This window comes from Caretta caretta, chromosome 1, assembly GCF_965140235.1.
Source record: "Caretta caretta isolate rCarCar2 chromosome 1, rCarCar1.hap1, whole genome shotgun sequence".
NCBI classification, from domain to species: Eukaryota; Metazoa; Chordata; order Testudines; family Cheloniidae; genus Caretta; species Caretta caretta.
Window position 1 is genome coordinate 175725698 of NC_134206.1, and position 21811 is coordinate 175747508.

A 21811-nucleotide genomic window follows, 5' to 3' on the forward strand; every position below is an offset into this window, starting at 1 on the left:
TCCATAAGAATATGAATAAACATATATTTTCTACTTATTTTTGTAAAAGAGAATCTCTCGTGCTCTCTCTGTTAGGCTACTGTAGCCAAATCCAGATTACTGTTTTGATACATTATGATAATTATGTTTATAACACTTTAAAAGAAGCCCCCAGTGACTTTTCTTTTGGGATTATGGTCTCAGCTGTTTTGCTTAGGTGTGTACTTGTGAGTGGTTTATTTTATTACAAAGCACGATTCATGATTAGTATAGACCATTGTGTTTAATGGACATCTTCTATACAAATTCTTTGGGGGCTTGTCCCTCAGATTCCAAATACTAGTCATGTATATGGCACATTTGTAAATCTCCCCCCCCCCCCCCACCTCCCCAACAGTTGTTATAACTGGTCTTGTAGTCAATATATCTCAGCTTAGAATGGATTTTCAAAAATTTAAGGGATTTCCTAGCTGCTTTAGAAATATGTGAGACCGGCTTTCATACTGAAAAACCCAGTGTTAGGTTTCTAAACAGTAATTGAAAATCTACTTAAAATATACAGCATTTTGTTCCCAACTTTTTTTTATTACTTAATAATAGGATTTGTGTTTTTACTTGGTTTATACAGACTTTTCCACTATAGCTTTCAAGTTTCCAGTGAGGTCTCTAGTACTTTCCAAGTTTATAGTGCCACAGTGTATCAGCCTCAAAATAGTCATGTGGGGTCATATGGCCTCTTCCTGTGCAAAAATAAACAAAAGTAGAGAATTTAACCGGAAACCTCCATGGCTTCTGAAATTCCACCCATTCCTCATTTGACACTATTGGCATTGTGGAAGAGATGGAGCATGGCCACCTAAGCGTTGCTATGCTGACAATATCTAGGTAATGATGGCAGCCAAAACCCCACAGGTTTATCCCATGTGTGTAAACTTCTACCCCAATGTCCCAAACATGAGGGATTGCGAGAAAGATAATTCTACAAATTATCAAGAATCATAGAGCATGTCCCATCAAAGAGCAATGAGGAAAAGCCAGGCCTGATGGTGTAGAAAAGGGAAAGAGAGAGAGATGTCAAAAGCTGCATTGTGCTATTTAGCAACCTGTCACTGTATTAAGAAGGGATGGTAATGATAAACTGATACAGGGGATGAAACCCCTAAAATTGTGTGAAGCTCCATCCAAGATGGGCTGTACATGCCACCGATACCTGAAGAGTCTGACTTCTTTTTCTTATGCTTTGACAACACTTGCATAGTTTGTTATGCCAATAAAGTCTCAATCAATTGAAATTGTATCTGCCATGCCTCTGCACAGCTCCAGACACGCTTCCAGGGCTTGACAACCTGGTTAGCTTCTTTACCATGCTTGCACTGGTACCCATCATGACCCTTCCAATAGGGTTCACATAGGGAAGCTTAAAGCAGATTCTGTCATAAGTGTATTCCATATATAAGAATTACTGATAGAAGAATCCACCACATATAGTGATCAAAACCACTCGGACAAAATCATTCCTATACTAACCATGCTAAATACCCCACTTGTAAGAATCAAGCAATCCATTTATAAGAATCATTTCAGGGCAAACTGACTACATGTAATACGATACTTGATCCAGTGCAATGACATGTAATAAGCCAATAAAGCTGTTTTGAATCTGAATTTGATCACATCTTGTGTTATTAGGCACATAGCATGCAAAAAGTATAATCCCTGTGTAGAAAAAACAAGTTGTGCCATTTATGTGTGAGTCAACATGGCAGGGAAAAGAAATGCTTTCTGCAGATGAAAAATGCTACCTCCTGGAGTCCTATGATAGTCTTCCCAAGACCACAGCTCAGAAACTGGGCATTGCACCACCTATATTGTCTAAGATTCTCAAAGACAAGGAGAGCATCATACAAAATGAAGAAGACAGAAAAAGAGTGTGATGAGACAAGGCATCTATGGTCGAGGTGGGGCTTATAAAGTGGCTCAGAAATTCCAGAGAGAGAAATCCTCCCTCCCCCACCCCCGTCAAGTGAACGGCTGGTGATGTAGAAAGCAGAACTGGTGGTGTCCCTGTGCGTTACTGACTTTAAGGCCAGCACTGGCTGGTTTGAGCCCTTTAAAAAACTGAAGGGGGATTGTTTTTAAGAAAATGCGTGGAGAAGCCCAAAGACACAGACATTAGGTCACATGAAGAATGGTTAGAAAACAAGTGGATGAAAAAATGAGATGTGATATCGCTGAAGATGACATTTCAGGACAGATGAAAGTGGAATTTACTTTTGAGCCCTGCCTGGTGGGACTCTTGCCTTTAAATCAGACAATAAAAGAAGGAAAGAAGTCTAAAGAAAGAATTTCTGCTCCGTTCATCAGTTCCATGACTAGTAAGAAAAAAAACCTTTTCATCATTGGGAAAAGTCGAAACCCTCCGTCTTTTAAAAATGCGAAACATCGTCCAGTCCACTACACTGCCAATGCATCTGCCTGAATGATGGGGTATCTATCTAGTGAGTGGCTGAAGGACTGGGATGGAAATTTGGGACAGGAAAGGAGAAAAATGTTGCTACTTGTGGACAACTACACAGCCCACATGATGAAAGATGTAGCACTGAGAAATATCCCACTTGAATTCCTCCCAAAGAACACAACTTCTATCTTTCAGCCATGTGATTCGGGAATTATCAGAACTGCCAAAGCATACTTTTGCAAACAAATGGCTCACAGGGTGGTGCATCACACTGATGATAAGAACAACCGGGCTACTGCTGTGGAAATTGCCATGAAGATCAGTCTTTTAGATGCCATTCTAACGCTTGCAAATGCCTGGTGTGATGTCAATGCTTCAACAATCCAGAATTGCTGGGAAAAAGGATGTCTGGTCATAGCACCCATAAGAGATGCAATTGTTGTTGAGCCACCAAAAGAACTCAGTGCACACGAATGTTAAGAGTGGATAGACATCGATGACAATGCTTTTGTTATACAACCTGACTCTGACGAGGACATTGTGACTTAGATCTGAGACCAATTTGAAGTGAAACCCAAAAACGATGTAGGGGCGGACTCTGAATGACAAGATAATTGTGCCATCCTTGACCCAAATGGAGGATGTGATGAAAAAATTGACAAATGGCCTGTTGTACAGGGGCTTCAGTGATTTTAACCTCCTACATTGCCTTGAAAAGCTGGTTAACAATGTTGTGGATCATGCAATGATCCAGGGAACATCAGACAAGTTTGTAATCAAACAGCAACTGTGCCATTGCATTGTGCATTCACAGCACCAGACATGCCACTCCGGGTACAGAAGGAGACACTCAAAAATAAATAATAATGTGAGTCAATACTGTTAACCACCCATTTTGTTGTTTTGCATTTAAATTTATGCTATCAAACTCAGTGTAATGCACTTTCATATGTTATATTTGTTGCAGTTTATTTGAACAATTTTTAAAATTTGGATCTTTGGATCTTTACCTTTAGAGGTATATAGCTCCGCTAACCTACGCTTTGTGTGAAGTTGTAACATGCTGTACAGTATTCATAATTGCCTTGAATAAACGCACCTGCTAAATGATTGGGTAATAATAATATAGTAATAGTGTGTTGTTCAGTTAGACTGTTGGTGTGGTTTTGTTTCAGGTTGAATATCTATGTTAAAGTCTAAAGAATTTAGTTATGGTAAATGAGACATTTCTCAGCTGAATAAACAAAGCCAGTTGTTTAAAACATAATGGTCAATTTCATCTATTCTTTGCAATTCCGCTTGTAAAAAACATCCACTTATAAGAATCAAATCATCTGGGATGTGATTTTTACAAAAAGGAGTGCACTCTATTAAATTATGCAGAATTAATTGATGATTTGACATGCTTTCTGCTGGTTTGTCAGGAGAATTTGCCACATACAGTGACTGCTCCTTGACTTCCCCCCCCTTCTGGCTGGCCACACACCCCTTTTCCTCTCCCACATATTTTCCGAGGAAGACTCTTGCTGGCTGTCCTCTAATATCAGATGCTACCACATTTCTATATTTCCCATTGGCACAAACTTTCCAGGCCCCTCTTTGTCTTGTTTACACCTACCTGCTATCCTCCCATAGAAGAAGGGAGCAGATGGGATTTAGTACTGTATCAAATGAGTTTTCCTCACCTATTCAATTTATGCCAATTCACATAAGCAGAAGATCTGGCCCATTATTACTGCATCTTTCCAACCCATAATTTCACTCCATAATTTTTATAAGGATCAATGTTTTATAAGGATCAATGATTTTACCTTCAGTGACAGAAAACTGATTTACATTAGGATCCTTCTAGATCTGGTAACTGTATAGCTTTGAAAGTGTTCAGCTGGGGCTACTACAAGGACAATGAGTAGTTTGCTTCTTTCCTGAGAGACTAAGCTTATTTCCTTCATAATGTGTTCACTCTGTGCTGGTGTCTCAGTTTGGTCGACAACCTGATCTCTTTCTGAATGATGCGTACTGTAGCACACAGCACTGTTGCCAAATCATTGAACATCCCAGAAGTTCAATAAATGGTGTTATTTATGTTCAGAGTGGCAAACTAACCGTGTGTGTTTCAAGAAGTCAATACCCAAGATATCTACAATTCTAGTTCATTAATGCTTAAGGTATCTAACCTATCTCAAATTCAAACTTAGTGCTTTCCAAAATTGTGATAGCTAATCCCTCTAGAAGACATTTCTTTAAAAGGTATTAAATACTGGAGTACTCTTTATATTACATCATTTACTTTGCCACATTACCATGTTTAATTTTCTCAGTTTAAGACTTGGGCAGAGACTTCAGGTTAGCTGAAAAATAGCAGGCTAATTGTCCCTACTTGGACAACTCACATGGCCTTGATCTTCACAGGTATTTAGGTTCCTAACTTGCAAATAGAGACTGGATGCCTTTCTTGTAGATATGCTTTAGTCAAACTCATGTTGTTGATCTCAATACAGGAAAAACTGGGTGACATTCTATGGCCTGTGTTGTACAGCTGGTCAGACTAAATAATCTAATGGCCCATTCTGACCTTAACGCCTTTCATACTTGCATGCCTAAAGCTGGGCCTCAAAATAAAAGCTTATTTAAGTACCTAAATATAGATGGAGGTTACTAGCTTTAGGTACCAGCACTGACAAGGTGGCATGAAGGCTTTCACTGTTTCTCTACAAGAACCTCATTCTTTTGTTTATGTAACTGACAGAAAAAAATCTGTGTTAGAATTAATTAGCATTTTACTACATATTAGAGACCTATTTATAATATTTATGGTTAAATATAATATTTCTCTCTTTCTTGCTTTTCATTTGGTACATGTTGCCGGCACCCAGTGCTGAGAGGCTGAACAACAGCTTGAGTGGTTCGTTACCCGGTGTGCTACACCCAATAATCACAACGGGGTGGAGAAGCAGAAAAGTTTATTTGCAGCTGCAAAAAGGTACAGGGAGAATAAAATCTCAAATCCTGCACAACAGAGCAGGAAGTTACACAGGCTTTTATACATCCTTTTTCCCAGCATACTTATCTAATAGCAAGCTGCTCCAAGTAGCCATATAGCCAGCCAATCCAGTTCCCAGCTAGTTTCCTGATTCTCTGTATCATTTGTTAAACTATACATAAAGCTGCTTTATTCAGCATTGTTCTTCCATATCTCCCCTGTTTGGCCTTGCTTAGTTTCAGGCAGTCTGACTCTGCAATATACTGTTGCAGATTCTCAGCATAACTGCTGTGTGTGCCTCCAGGCGGGGGGCCAAGGACACTTGGGCCTAGTACGCAGAGCTGCTGCGAGTGCCTCCAGGCAGGAGGGGGGGCCAAGGACACTTGGGCCTAGTGCGAGGGGGCTTCATCGACACTCGTGGTCTTCCATCCCCTCGAGTTACCTAGTGGCCATGCCCCAGTGTCCCCAACATACATATTAAAGACAAGATTCTGCCAACCTCAGTCGTAAGGTACTACTTGGTGTCAGTCAGGAAGGGTGGCAGTATCTATCACTAAACAAGCCTAAAAAGGAAGAAAATTAAATTGTGAGTGTACAGGAAGTTCTCACATAAAAGGGATGACTTTTCTTTAGTCATGGCACCTTTTGCCATGTCCAGTGGATGCAGCAAAAAGGTGGCGGCTTACATTTATTTTCATACAGGTTCATTAGAAACACCAGTGATTGCCATATATTTAGTTCATTTATCATCAAAGATTATTTTCCATGTTCTTATTACTTTTCCCTACTCACTTCTGAGCTCTTCTTTAATCTGCCCCAAAATCATGCACCATCCACAATTGCCTTTGTTTTGTTTTTCCGTGTGTTTACCAAATTCACCCAACTCTCATCTGAAGAATCTATTACATTCTTTTAAATGGACACTATCAACTTGACTTCTAGCTAGTTTTAAAAAACAGTTTCAACTACTTCCGTTGTCCCTGGATTTCCCTGCCAGTTTCTGTGGCATTATAACATTATTATATTTTTTAAATATTGTTTTTCTCCTTGTTCCTATTGGAAAGAATCACACAAATATCATAACTGACTAATTACTAAGGCCCTGATCTTGCAATAATTTGAGTATGGGTTTATATTTGTCCACGTACATGGCTTCACTGAGTCAAGGGGAGTACTCACATGCATAAAACTAAACACATGCATAACTATTTGCATGATAGGTGTCTAACTGGCTGTACATGGAAAACAATGAGCACAAAGTGCTGCCAAGGGCATAAAGTAATTCAATTGCTTTCAGTTATAATCCTCTTACGTGCTACATGTAGCAATGCTAGGTTAATAAAAAAAAGTCAGACAGAAGCATCAGTCAGAGAGTGTCCATTGAAAACCACAGGAAGCCTGTTAAAACTAAGGCTGACGGTAAGATTTAGTCAGAGGTATTTATAGTAAAAGTCATGGACAGATCAGGGACTGTGAATTTTTGTTTATTGTCCGTGAACCATCCATAACTTTTACTAGAGATACCCGTGACTAAATCTTAGCCTTAGTTATAACCTGCAGACCTTCAGTTAAAATAGTAAATTCTACAGAGTTATGTACTTTTAAGTTTGGTTTTACTTTCCATTTTATTGGAATCCTAAAACCTGTCTTGAATTAGTTCTCTCATCTACTAATATGCTTTTTTCTTTAAACTACAGTTAGTAATTAGATTTTGAGCAAAATTGTAGCAGCCACAAAATTAATTTATGTATCTGTATTATGTAATGACAACATGTTTGAAAAATACATTCCTTGTTTAGAGCCCCGTGACTAATTATGGGCTAGTGGGTGTCTTTAGACATAGCCTTGAGCAAGGGGTTGTATGTAAGATGCAATCCCCAGGAGGCATTGAGCTTTAGAGGGTATGTCCTACACTGCAGCTGGGAGTGAGCCTCCCAGCCTGAGTAGACAGACTCACACTAATGGGGCTCTGATCACTTGCGTTCATCAAATATCATATGGCAAATTTACAAGAGTACTTGTGTTAAATCTAGGGATGTTCTTTTACTCTGTTGTACAGCATCTAATAAGATTCAGCTCCAGTTGTGATGGGGGGGGTCTCTAGGAACTACCACAATAAAAATAATAATATGTAGGCCCTGACAGTGGGTCCAGAGTTAAGGTTTCACCAGGGTTTTCCAGTTAATGTGAACTTTGTGATCCTCTAGTTCACTTCTGTCCAGGTTTTTTTAAGAATTTGAAAATAGAAATCTCAGCACATTCTGATTTTCTGGGGATCTTTGAGTTGGAAAGTCATACAGTTAGGAAATTACTGTGTTAAAAAAACAAAACAAAAAACACTTTTATAAAAAACCAGGATGACAGTGGTTGAGTGGGGCAGGTTTGCTACAAGAATTGAGAGCATGTTTTGTGAGTGGGTGTGCATGTGTGATGTTATGTGATGTGCATGGCTTGACACTGCATTTCTTAGTTTTTGTAGGTCTGAGTTTGGCGTTATTGCCCCCTAGCAGTTTTACCTGGTTTTAAATAAGTGTATTTTATGGCGGAATATAAGGGGTATCCACCCACCATTTCTCCCTGCAGCAGTCTTTGGGAATATGGGGAGGGGTCTTAGCCTGACAAAGGAGCTATAAGCCAATAGGATTTGTCAACAATAAGGCAGGGTGGGTAATAAATGTGTGTTAGCCAGACCCAGAAAGCTGTGAGTCTCTGGTTAGGATACTACGGACTAAAGAAGTTGCCTGGCTGATGTAGAGCTTTCCTGATCTAGTCCTCTATCTCATCTACTCACTCCCAGCTGCAGTGTAAGAAGAAATGGAACAGGTGGGTGTGTTTAATTATCTTTGTGGCCACATGGGCTCTCACATACTGCAAATGTCTCTCTATCTCATCTACTCCTCTTGCTGCTGGAGTCCTGGGCACTCCTTAACACCCGTGCAGCTCTGCTGATGCTACTTAGTCTGGACTTGCACGACCCATGCTATTCCAGTCCTCACCGGCTCCTCCCCCAAGCAATTACGCCAATATCCCTCAAGCCTAATTTTCCCCCCTCCCTTCCCTTTATTCTTCCAATACAGTACTGAGCTTCTTGATTTCCCTCCTCCCCAGCTATTCTGATGTCCCTCAAGGCTGACATCTGACACCCCCCTTCCCCCTGCTATTCTAGCCCTGGTGTCTCCCTCCTCCACCTTAAAAATGATTACTCTTAATCTTGACCTGTAGTCCCTTTACTGCTATTCCAGTCTGGGGCTTCACACATGCAGACCTGCCAGTGCTGATCAAGCCTGACATCAGTATTGTCTGTTTCTTTGTGGGTTTAAACGTTCCACCTCTATTCCTAGACAGCTTGTCTCTTCTCTTCCCCTCCCTGACCCCATTCACCAATAACTCTCTATCCTTCTCCTCAAGGACATGCCTCCAGCCAGTACTGAGATGTGGGATTCTGACTACAGTTCAGATGAAGAGGTGAGAATACTGTTTCAGCTGTAGATTGCAGGGTCTCCTGGTCTGGCTCTGGGAGGGGATTGAAGTCTAGTGGTTAGAGCAAGGGTGGGGCCTGTCATGGTTAGCAGGTCATTCAGTTGTTGCTTTTGTATATATACATACACACACCGGGTTAGTGCTGTCTAGTGTGTGTGTGTGTGTGTGTGTGTTTGTTTTGTTTTGTAAATGATCTTGGGCTTAACTTCTCTATCAATATGGGATATTAATTAACCCTTCTGTATTAACCTAAGTGTGAAAGAAACCCCACAAGTTCCACAGCCAGCTTTGTGTCTTAGCCCTTTCTTGAATGAAGGAATTTAATGATGAACAATCAAAATGTCTTGGGCTTGCAACAGAGCTGCGAATTTTGTTGAGTCAGTTTTCCCCAAACACAAAGAAAGATGGGAGAAAGGAAAAGACAAGGGAAACCTTTGTTAGCATCAGACTGGTTTCGCTTCAGGTAAGCAGCATCCTGGGGACTATCTGATATTAGATTAGAAAGTCTGTGTCAGAGGTGCAGCTGAATGAAGTTTCTCGACCAGTGGCTGGGGACAGTGTATGAGCAGGCAAAAACAAATCTGGGACCAGCTAGTGTGTATATCCAGGACACTGGGTGGGTGCTTATTGATGTAGCTTAAAACTTGGAATAAATAAATAGTTGATAAAACTGGAGGAAACAGAATGGCCTGTGGCTTAATGGGCTTGACTCTCAGAAATTGGACCAGAAAAATAAGAGCAAAGAAAAAGGACTAACAAAACTGGAGACAAAGACCAATCCAGGCCATTTTAAGTTATGCTGAAATTTGTACTACTTAGTTTACAGAAAGCTACCAGTCTGCAGCTGTCCTTCCCCAAAGTCCTTCTGTCCCAAACACTCTTATTCAAGCAATGCAACTTTGGACAATCTCAGAGTCCAACCCCCCAGAAGAAAGTTTGTTAGATTCTCCTTAGTATGACTGATTTAAATGGTAGGCCTTTTCTCAAAGTTTAGGATAATGTATTGTCCATAAGCTTTAAATCTAGGTGTCTCTTAAAGAAAGGTCAGTTGTTCCAGAGGCAGACAACTCTTTTTTTTTTATACTGGGTGGTTAGAGTTGTTGAATATGGCATCAATGCATCATTTGTATCATAACTGAACTTCTCCACTTGTAATGAAGGGAGAAAATTGTTCCCTTTTTAATTCAATCCCTAAATTTGGGGGGCACCTACAGCCCCCACCCAAGTCACCAGTTGCTGTGTCACTGTGTTCCCATTGTCATGATCTTTCCAGGAGCTGGAACTCTCTAATCCTGCTGTGGCATGGTGGGGGAAACAGGGAATCAGGGCTGCCACTGATTTTGTGTGATTTAGACCAAGTTCCTCCTGTGCCCTGACTTCTATCAAATAGAGATAACAGAACAGACCTCAGAGGGGTTCACATCTGTTCAGCATTTATGCTGCTTGCCCTTCACTAGCGCCTTCCATCCAAATGGGGAAGCTAGTGTTCTGTGGTGTCCCTTGCCATCACAGGGTTAGTGCAGACACCAGACCTGGTGCAGGTTCAATTGCTCACTCATTTGATTGTCTGTCTCCAGATATCCACGAAGAAGGATCAGCACTCACGTCTGGGAGAGGATAACTTGGATGACACACTAGAGTATGACTTCTCTGGCCCAGCCTTGAGAAGGGAGAGGCTGGGATCCCAAAAACCATTGATGGGGGACAGTAACCCAGCAAAAAGCGAGGATGCCAGACAGCCAGGGGATAGGAACTGTGAGAATCAAGTGCTCTCCGCTGTGCCTGACCCATCCAATGGCTGAGTTATTTAATTTCTTTGTATCACAGCTATTTTTGTCACTTTCTCAGCCAGCATTGGAATTGGAGACATGGAGGTGGAAGGCCCTATGTTCTGTTTCCCCTCTCACCCCTAAAGTAAATTAGTCCTTATCTTGATCTGGGTTCAGATTGAACAGACATCCTAGAGATGAAAGGTACAACTAGAAGAGTAGCCCATTGGGCTTGGAAAACAAAGGAAAAAAAGTATAGTACTGTCTCTCAATGGCTCTGGCCTCAGCTGTCAAACTGTCCTTGTAAGTCTCCAGCTTCCCCTGAACTTCTGCAAGTGCAGTTGCAAGACTGGGGTCTGTAGTGGCATTTCTTGCATATGGTTACAAAGATCTGTGTGTGTGTTGTGGTGGGTTTTTTTGTTTTTGTTTTTTTTTTTTAAAAAGGGGTATTAATAAAGATGTCTATTTACACCCACATTGTAATAGTGCAAGGAGTATTATTGTGTCTGGTGAATTCCAGAATGCTCTAGGGGAGAGACGGTGGGTTAGCCTTATCTCTATAGATATTTACTACAAATTTAAAACTAACAAAAGGGGATCTATTTTTTTTTTGTTAATTTATTTCACAAAATACACTTCACCTGTGATTCTCCCATGAGGGAAATGCAGGAAATCACCTCAGCAACCAGATACCTCTCTCCCAACCATGTAGTACATTTATGATATATAACTAAGCTATAATCTTCTGCATCCTCCATTTGTTTTTGTTTTTTTTTCATAAAATAATCAATCAACTCTCAACAAATAACTAGGTAGTATATTTTGTGAGCAATAGCTAGCTCTTGGCATTAACGATGAATGAACTGGATTGTGTGTATACCTGTAGACTAGCAAAGTAATCATTATCTTAGAAATACTGATTTTTGAAAGACTGATTGTTAGGGGGCTTATTCCTTCACCCACTTACTTCCCTGGTCCTTCTCGCATGAACAGAGAGCAACAATACCCAAAGTCCAAAGGTGCAAACAATTCAATGTTTATTGGGGTGAACTTCCAGCAAGCATGATTCCAGTTTCCTTCCTTAGTGTCCCCCTTCCCAGCTCTGACACCACAGAGCCTTACACCTGTGTGCCTGTTCCCATTCCTGCCCTTAGCCAAACATGATTCCAATTTCCCCAGCCCCTGTTCCCATTTCCTCTTTTAGCAAAACATGATTCCAATTTCCTTACCCCCATTCCCTGTTCCCATTTCCCTCACCCGCATGCGCATGCACATGCGCACCCCCACCCCCCTACTTCCTGATTGACTGCAGATTATATAGTAAAACTTGATTTCTGCTTTGCTATACCTTAACCAATCATGTTCCTGAAATTTAACTAACCAATCCTAACATATTGTAACATGCTTATGTAACCAATTATATCCCACCACCTTAATTAGTTTACACCCAGCAAAATTAATTATACAGCAGACAGGAACAATCACAGAACCAGACAGAGATTATACAGACAAACAATAGCAAAGTGGGAACTATAATGACAAGACAATACAGAAGTGAGGATTTCACATCCCAGCTATTGATAAGTGAGTTCTTGCCAGACAGGATGCTATCAAACTAAGTTTCCTTTTACATTTTCTAGGCACTTCCCTTTCTCTGGAAGTGATAGGAATACAATCCTGTCCTGATAGTGCCTAACAGCCCAATAGCACCTTATTTCAATGTGACTAGTTTGGAATGTGAGGAAGTGACTGTTCGCTTCCTAGCTTATGGCTGCCTCTGCTGCTTAGCCAAAGGCCTTAGCCTAAGCACAGGGCCTCAGACTGTCACAGTAAGAGAAGGCCCTTACACCAGCAGACAGTGATTTTGATTCTTTCTTTTATACCTCTAGAACTAGCCAAGTGATAAGAATACACCTAAATTCTTAAAGTACAGGCCTTTGCAGACAGGCCTGAATATCTATATCCTAACACTGATCTCATGAATTTTAAAGGTTTCAGAGTAGCAGCTGTGTTACTTTGAGGATTCTAGGTCACCACAGAACTGTACAGAACGCCACTAGCCATCACCTTCAGCCCCCAACTAAAACCTCTCCAACGCATCATCAAGGATCTGCAACCTATCCTGAAGGACGACCCATCACCCTCACAGATCTTGGGAAATAGGCCAGTCCTTGCTTACAGACAGCCCCCCAACCTGAAGCAAATATTCACCAGCAACCACACAACAGAACCACTAACCCAGGAACCTATCCTTGCAACAAAGCCTGTTGCCACATATCTATTCAGGGGACACCATCATAGGGCCTAATCACATCAGCCACACCATCAGAGGCTCATTCACCTGCATATCTACCAATGTGATATGTGCCAGCAATGCCCTCTGCCATGTACATTGGTCAAACTGGACAGTCTCTCCGTAAAAGAATAAATGGATACAAATCAGACGTCAACAATTATAACGTTCAAAAACCAGTTGGAGAACACTTCAATCTCTCTGGTCACTCGATTACAGACCTAAAAGTTGCAATTCTTCAACAAAAAAACTTCAAAAACAGACTCCAACGAGAGACTGCTGAATTGGAATTAATTTGCAAACTGGATACAATTAACTTAGGCTTGAATAGAGACTGGGAGTGGATGCGTCATTACACAAAGTAAAACTATTTCCCCATGTTTATCCCCCAGCTCCCCCCCACCTCCCACTGTTCCTCAGACATTCTTGTCAACTGCTGGAAATGGCTCACCTTGATTATCACTACAAAAGGTGCCGTTACCCCCCCCCCCCCCCCCGCTAGTAATGGCTCACCTTAAGTAGTGATCACTCTGGTTACAGTGTGTATGGTAACACCCATTGCTTCATGTTCTCTATGTATATAAATCTCCCCACTGTATTTTCCACTGAATGCATCCAATGAAGTGAGCTGTAGCTCACAAAAGCTTATGCTCAAATAAATTTGTTAGTCTCAAAGGTGCCACAAGTACTCCTTTTCTTTTTGCGAATTTTAAAGTCAGTCAAAATGACAAGTAAAAATAGTGATTTCTCTGATAGCATGTTGGGAGAGGTTTTTTAAGCTGTCCGGGAACCATCTTCTCTTGATGTATCTTAAAGCTAGGTAGTGCTTATCGGTACTTCATAAACTAAAAAAGTGTGAAAGTGCAAATTGTAAGGCAGTAATGATTACCCCATAAACTTTGGTAATAGCATATGTCATAAATATAAAGGGAAGGGTAAATACCTTTAAAATCCCTCCTGGCCAGAGGAAAAACCCTTTCACCTGTAAAGGGTTAAGAAGCTAGGATAACCCAGCTGGCACCTGACCAAAATGACCAATAAGGAGACAAGATACTTTCAAAGCTGGGGGGGGAACAAAGGTTCTCTCTGCCTGTGTGATGCTTTTGCTGGGAATAGAACAGGAATGGAGTCTTAGAACTTAGTAAGTAATCTAGCTAGATATGCGTTAGATTCTGTTTTCTTTAAATGGCTGAGAAAATAAGCTGTGCTGAATGGAATGTAGATTCCTGTTTTTGTGTCTTTTTGTAACTTAAGGTTTTGCCTAGAGGGATTCTCTATGTTTTGAATCTAATTACCCTGTAAGGTATTTACCATCCTGATTTTACAGAGGTGATTTTTACTTTTTCTTCTATTAAAATGCTTTTTTCATTGTTCTTAAGATCCAAGGGTTTGGGTCTATGTTCACCTATGCAAATTGGTGAGGATTTTTATCAAGCCTTCCCCAGGAAATGGGGTGTAGGGTTTGGCAGGATTTTGTGGGGAAAGACGTTTCCACGTGGGCTTTTTCCCTGTTATATATCTGTTAGACGTTTGGTGGTGGCATGATAAAGTACAAGGGCAAAAGGTAAAATAGTTTGCACCTTGGGGAAGTTTTAACCTAAGCTGGAAAAAAAATAAGCTTAGGGGGTTTTCATGCAGGTCCCCACATCTGTACCCTAGAGTTCAGAATGGGGAAGGAACCTTGACAGCATATATTGCCCATTTCTTGTCTTATGATTACATTAATTCAATGAGAACTGTGATCAGCTCTGTTACAACTTACAGGGGTTTTGCTAACCAGTCTCAAGCACAGGTGAGGCTTCCAATTCAGCAAGGTACTTAAACAAGCATCTAACTCTCAGCACACAAGTATCCCCATCAACTTCATTGGAACTACTGATGTGCTTAGGTGGGGACTTAAATAGTTTGCAGAATTGGGGCCCTTTCAAGAAGAAGTAACTCAGCCCCATCTTGCAAGGCATTGAGTAGCCTTAACTGCTATTGAAGCCAATGAGGGTGAGAGTTAAGGGGGCCTAGTACATCATGGGGTTGCCTCCTAGTGACCAATCATCTATAATTTGAAAAGGCCACTTGAATATCAACCCTAAGACCATATTCTCACTTTGTGGAAAATTGTCATAGTTCAGTGGCATGATGACAACATACACCAGCTGAGGATCTGACTCTGGAGATCTTGGTAGGGGGAAAGGAAAGCAAAGGGGTTACTTTTTAAAGTAGATATTTGATCTAGCAAAACTAGTGCAAAGAAAAAAGGGTGAGCTCATCAGATGGTTTACATAGAGGAAAAGAGTGGAGTCAGTTTTCAAACTTTAAATCAAACTGAAGTTAAACTGTAGAATAATTATATTTGTGGCTTCAGTAAATGGAAGGTTGAACCTGCTTAATCAAGCAAAGGAGTGTTGAATGACACCAGTTTGGATTTGTTTTGCTACAAGTGTTCACCAACATAGCGATAGTTTCATAACACAAATAGTTCTGAGGGAATATTATTTTACTAAAACACGCAACAGGAACTGAATAGTGTCAGATGCTGGTAATGGATCAATACACCTTTTGACATCTGTATTGCCAATGAACACTGTGACATGGCCATTTTGATTTACAGGAAGATTTTGTTTTGGGGCCAATTTCCTGGGCAATACATAGATCCTTAATTTGTCCTAGAGTAGGCAGAAGCAAAAACGGTCATATCAAGAGACCAAATGAATGTAGCAAGAAGCTAACTATATGGTGACCGTCAAGAAAAGTTGGCTATAGTAAGGTTACATGTACTTAAGATATTTCATCTTAAGACTTCTGATATCTGCTCATTAAAATAATTTTCATTAAACAAATAAACATTACACAAATTCATCCACATTTCCCTGGTTTCTTGGTCTCCACATTTTAATACCTGCAACTAACCAAAGTTGAACATCCTTACATTACCCTATAGGGCTACATAAAGCTGGTATAGGGACCGCAGTAGCACCTAGGTGCACGAGACCGCTCTGGGCCCTGCGCTTTGGGGGGGGCCCCATGAGCCGGTATGGGAGGTTCCAGAAGTGATGGATTTATCACTTCCGTACCGGGCCCCAGCCTCCCTAGGGATGGCCCTGCTTCATATATGAAATGAGGAGATTACCTCACTGGGTCCATTATGCCACTGATACCTACAGGGATGAATTTCACCTATAGAAAACAAACAGTCTAAGAAGCTATGGACTCTTGTCCACTCCGATGCATCATCATGACTGTACTTGGGTTTTATATGGCCCATGATATACGAGAAGTCCCTTCGGGCCTTAAGCTCTATAAGCTTTATGAATTATGACTGGAACGGGTTGAAAATGCCAATTCTTTTTTGTGGGGAAACTCTATTTTAAAAAACTACATTTCTCATGGATTTTTTTTTTCAGTTGAAATAAATTCTGAAACCTGAAACTTTCAATTTTCAAAAACCATTTTCAGCAAAACACTCCATTTTCAAAATACAAACTTTTTAACCAAAAACTAAACTAGAAAAGAATATTTTCAATAAACAACTTTTTTTTCCTGTTTTGGTCAAAAAACCCCACTTTTTTCACTAAAAAAGCTTAAATGGAAAAAAAAATCAGCCAGCTGTAATGGTGATTTATACCAATCTTGGTATGAACACAATATATTTTAAAAATATGAAACTCCACTTTTCTGAGTACTATTTACACTTTACAATCTCTGGAGTCTAGACCACTGGCTCTCAACCTTTCCAGATTATTGTACCCTTTCAGGAGTCTGATTTCTCTTTGTACCGCAAAGGTACACCTCACTTAAACTATTTCCATACAAAATCAGGCATAAAATACAAAAGTGTCACAGCACACTATTACTGAAAAATTGCAGACTCTCATTTTTACCATATAATTATAAAATCAATTAGAATAAATTACATTTCAGTGTATAGTATATAGAGCAGTATAAACGAGTCATTGTCAATATGAAATTTTAGTTTGTACTGACTTCGCTCGTGCTTTTTATGTAGTCCATTGTAAAACTAGGCAAATATCTAGATGAGTTGATGTACCGCCTGGAAGACCACTGTGTACCCACAGATGTACATATACCCCTGGTTGAGAACCACTGATCTAGACCATCTATTTGGGCGTGCAAACCACAAGAAAAGTTTTCAAAAGTAACTTACCCTTTTTTTTAATGTGTATTAGCATGGAGATATACAAATTAGCAGAAACCAATGTATACTAAATTTTGAGAGAGATTAATTATTAAGTAACAGATCTTTTATCCCAGTGTGATACAGTCAGACATGCATTGTGCTGAATTGCACCTATTTTGTGTTTCTTCTAATCTTTTCAGTTGGAATTTACTTTGTGTCCATGAAAATCAGAATAGTTTCCATTTCAATTATTCACCTTTGAATGCTCAAAACACTGATGCAAAGGGCATGAGTCATCACTGGGTAGTCTTTGTTTGATGTGACATATCATCAGCTTAATAGTCAGCCTTTGGCCATTGCACCATATGAAATAATATGCCATTAATGTTATATTACTATTGTTAACTCTGATCGATACAACATGGATTTTCCAATGTCATTGATATGCGCAGCCTTCAATAGCAACCAATTACAGTGTTCTTCAGAAGTGATAAAGAAGTAAAATTGTATGAGATGGGAAACAAAAGTGGCTTAGAAAAGGATACATATTTGTCAAGTCTTTTCAGCAGGAAAGTGTGTAGCTGTCGTCCTGAAATCATTATAGTCCATGTGATGTCTTACACCGGCACTAGAATCAAGTTATCTTTTAGTAAAAAGATAACAAACTTATCAGCAACAATCTGAACAGTAGGATAGCACTAAACAAAAAGAACTCCATCTCAGGTAATTGGCTCATGGAGGCCATTCTTTATATTGACCTGACACATTGGGCTGCTATACTATTTCCAAACTTCCTGTTGAATTTTAATCTCCCTTTTCCTCAGATTCACCAAATAACAAAGAGAACATGTTTTTGAGTGACAGTGTTATTACTAACAGGCGGTACATAAATAGAACATTATTATTAATTTGTATAGTGGTGGGTACACAGTGGTCTTCAAGTTTGCTCTAAAGCAGCAGCAAGTACTGGCTCTGTATCCTCTCCCAAGTTGCAGACTAAGTGATGAAGTGAACTATCCCATCCAGCTTAAAAATAAAAATTATTTTTTTAAAAAAAATCATAGCCTGTTTCTACTAAATCAAATGGCTGCAAGTGTGAAATAAGCCTGTAAGATGCTTCCATGATAGGTATATAAAGGCTATCCTGATCATGGACAAGCTTAGGGTTCAACAGGGATCATAGTGATGACTATGATGAAAATAGGGACAGTTGTCATCAAGGTATTTGAAATGGATGACAGTTTCATTGCTCAAAAAGAAAAGGAGGACTTGTGGCACCTTAGAGACTAACAAATTTATTTGAGCACAAGCTTTCGTGAGCTACAGCTCACTTCATTGGATGCATTCAGTGGAAAATACAGTGGGGAGATTTATATACACAGAGAACATGAAACAATGGGTGTTACCATACACACGGTAACGAGAGTGATCTGGTAAGGTGAGCTATTACCAGCAGGAGAGTGGGGGGGGGAACCTTTTGTAGTGATAATCAAGGTGGGCCGTTTCCAGCAGTTAACAAGAACGTTTCATTGCTGTAGTAACAACACAGACTGAAAAAGGGAGGGAAGAAGTTACAAGTTGCACTGTCTTGGTTGAAGGCAGAAAGAGGATTGTCTTGTAGTTAAAAAACTCAACTGGGACTCAGGACAGGAGATCTATGTTCATTCCCAGACTCTGCTACAGACTTCCTGCATGTCCTGGAGCAAATCACTTAATCTCAGTCAACCTCAGTTCTACATTAGTAAAATGGAGATGATAATACTTTGTCCCCTCTTTTAGTTAGTAAACTCTTGGTTTCAACTGAAACTTTTCTTTCAGCAAAAAATGAAGCCTCACTGAAAGCTTTCGAGAATTCATGCTCATCTTGCCAAATTGTTTTAGCTGAAAAAAAATTCTCAAAGTCAAAATGTTTTGTTTTAGAAATTCCTTTCAATTTAATTTTTTAAATTGCAAAAACATGAAAATCAAAATGAAACACTTATTTTCAGGGCAAACAAAATTATTTGCTTGACCTATAATTATTATTTTTTTTTTTTACTTTTTGAATTGGTGGAAATATCCCCCCCCCCAAAATGTTTTCAAGCTAACCCCAAACAATCTCTTTCCACCCCCACCCCCCTGCCAAATTGCCAGCAAACCCCAAAATTAATTATTTGCAAAGCTCTAGTCCTGATCTTGGTTGGGGCCTCTAGATGATACCACAACACACACCATATAATAATAAAATATTAATACTAATACATAAATTAATACTATAGACACACCATTAAACTGAACATGCTAGGAGTGTCTAGACTGGGCTTACCTAGTGATATCTTTTTGCTTCTTTTGTTGTTAGCAGTTTGTGTCTTTACAGCATTGCACACTGAACTATCGCAGCTGAGAAGCAGGCAGAACATTACAGCAGAGCTGTCTCCCCTTCTAAATTTCATCTGCAGATTAATCTAAATCTTCACTTTGCTTTCTGAAAGAGGAAACCATCTGCTTCATTCTCCCACTTCTGTTGGCTACTAATTAGTTTTCTGACCTGTCTTTCAGTGGGACATCATGAGCCATAGGGAAGTCTTGCCAAATTCCCCAGATGCCAGATAGGATGGCATGAACAGCACATACTATTTTGTATTTGTCCTGAAAGTTGAAAAATGGCAATATTTGTGGTATTCATAAGACTATTCAATATTTGCACATCTCTAAGTAAATCTTCTATAGTCATTTGCCTGTCTGATATCTTCCTACACTACTTAATCAGATGGGATGGAAAGGTAACTATTTATATAGTATTTATACTACTTTCTTTTTACAAATAAACTCCTTCAGCCTAAGCCATTCAGGTTCAGAAAAAAACTGAAATGTTAAGGTCATGGCACATACTAAGTATGACATATATAAACTGACAATGTGTTAAACGTGATGGACATGAATTGGATAATATGCTTAGCTCACTTAAAGCTTATGCAAAGTGTTACTGTCAGGTTAAAGTATAGTTCTACTCTGAAAAGTGTCTAGAAATAGCACTGAGGGGTTCCATGTTCACTGTGTTTCAATAATTGCATAACATAATTGCTCAGTTTACAGAAAACAGATTTTTTTTTCCTAACTACCAGCCCTATAAACTCAGCCTGGGGTATGAAAATCAGTCCAAGTCCTCTCCTTCTCGTGCGTTGTCATTAGGAATCAAGATTCTGTCTGGCCACCTTATGTCCTAAATTACACCTGTACAAGATCATTGCCTTCAGATTACACCCTCAGGCTTATCCCTGTAAACTCATCCACCAGCTCTGCGGTTGCACAGGTATAAATGGAGGCAAATTTAGGCCTAAAAAAGTAATCGTCTTGTGATGGTGATGAGGCATGAGTCAGAAGGAACCCAGCGTGACTTTTAGATTCCAGGATCAATTGGGAGGGCTGGCAGTTCTAAAAACAAAAGAAAGCACCTTTTTACTTGTGAACCGAGTATATACACAATAAGCACAGAAGCCTGAAGTCAGTGGATGTTGGCATGGTCACAGGGGTCCACCTACATGAAGACAATTGCAGCATCAGAGCCTTAAATACTACACTGATTTGGTATGTTAGAAAACCCTGAAATAGACCGTTACTACTGGAAGGAATAAACAGAAGTGAATGGAGATCATTGAAAATGAGTAGATCAGGAAGATTACATTTTTGGTATCACTTCAGTGATTTTAATACTTAAAAAGGAAATGTGAATATGGAGCCTATTCCAGATGGCAGCGTTCTATTGGAAAATGCTACTTCAACAGAATGAAAATGTTCCACGGGAACACATCAATCCTTCTGAAACTTTTGAAGGAAATGAGACAGTAAGTAGTAAACTGTGTCCCTCGAAGCAGTGATCCATGGAGAAATCATCCCACTTCTCCATTAGATATAAAACTAGCTAGAGCTGGAACAGAGGAGCTGTGCTAGGAGAGTGTAAGAACCATTTATGAAATCACAGGGAGTTAAACAGGGGTAGCTCAGGGCAAGCTGCGTACACAGATACTGGCTGTTCAGCTCCCCTTGACAGCCTAGTGAAGGCACCTGTGTGCCTGCAGAGATGCCAGCTTTCACAATATTTGACCTTTCTTTAAAGCCCCAGTTCCTGCAGTCCTGTAAATACACAAGAATCTCAGCTTTTTTAAAAAAACAAAAACACATTTCTAGCCTTTTTGGTCTTGGAGAAAAGCTTGAAAACATGAAAGTCAGCACGCTGAAGGTTCAAAAACCAAAAGGCAAAAAAATACCCAAATGTATTTTTGTTGCATCTCATTATTGTTAAGCCAATCTCATGATTTGGGGGAGCCTGACTCCTGATTTCTGAATGCTGGGGGTTAGCAATTCTGTACCTGCCTGAGTTTCCTCCTAACAGTCCATTGATAGCCTAGATCCCTATACTATGGCTGTTCCCCTTAGTCCCCATCCAAGGTGGGTGATTCCGAGCAGATCAGAAAGAGTGGGTAGGAGAGGGATCAGATCCAAAGGTCATTGGGAAGAGAATTCAGGCAGGCAAGTAGCTCTCACTAGCATGTGCTGGGTGATTATGAAGAGCTTGAAGGCTGGAATCACCATATGAAGCTGTCTCTGAACGGTGTAATAGCTCTCCTCCTATTTTCCCCATACTCTGTATAATTTATCCTGCTCTGTCCTACCGCTCACTTAGATTTATACCTATTGGTATAGCAATAAATAGAGACATTTATATTCATGATGCTTG

At 40.0% G+C, this 21811-nt stretch overlaps 1 protein-coding gene across 3 annotated transcripts in view; it reads right to left on the minus strand.

Annotated features, from left to right (window-relative positions):
- CHODL (chondrolectin) overlaps positions 1-19515 on the minus strand; it is a 67185-nt gene extending 47670 nt beyond the window's left edge. For all 3 annotated transcript variants that reach the window (XM_048868398.2, XM_048868367.2, XM_048868386.2), the window contains exon 1: positions 19400-19515. In XM_048868398.2, the coding sequence (XP_048724355.1) occupies positions 19400-19493 (94 nt within the window). In that variant the 5' untranslated portion in view covers positions 19494-19515. The remainder of the gene's footprint in view (positions 1-19399) is intronic.
- Between the last annotated feature and the right edge of the window lie 2296 nt (positions 19516-21811).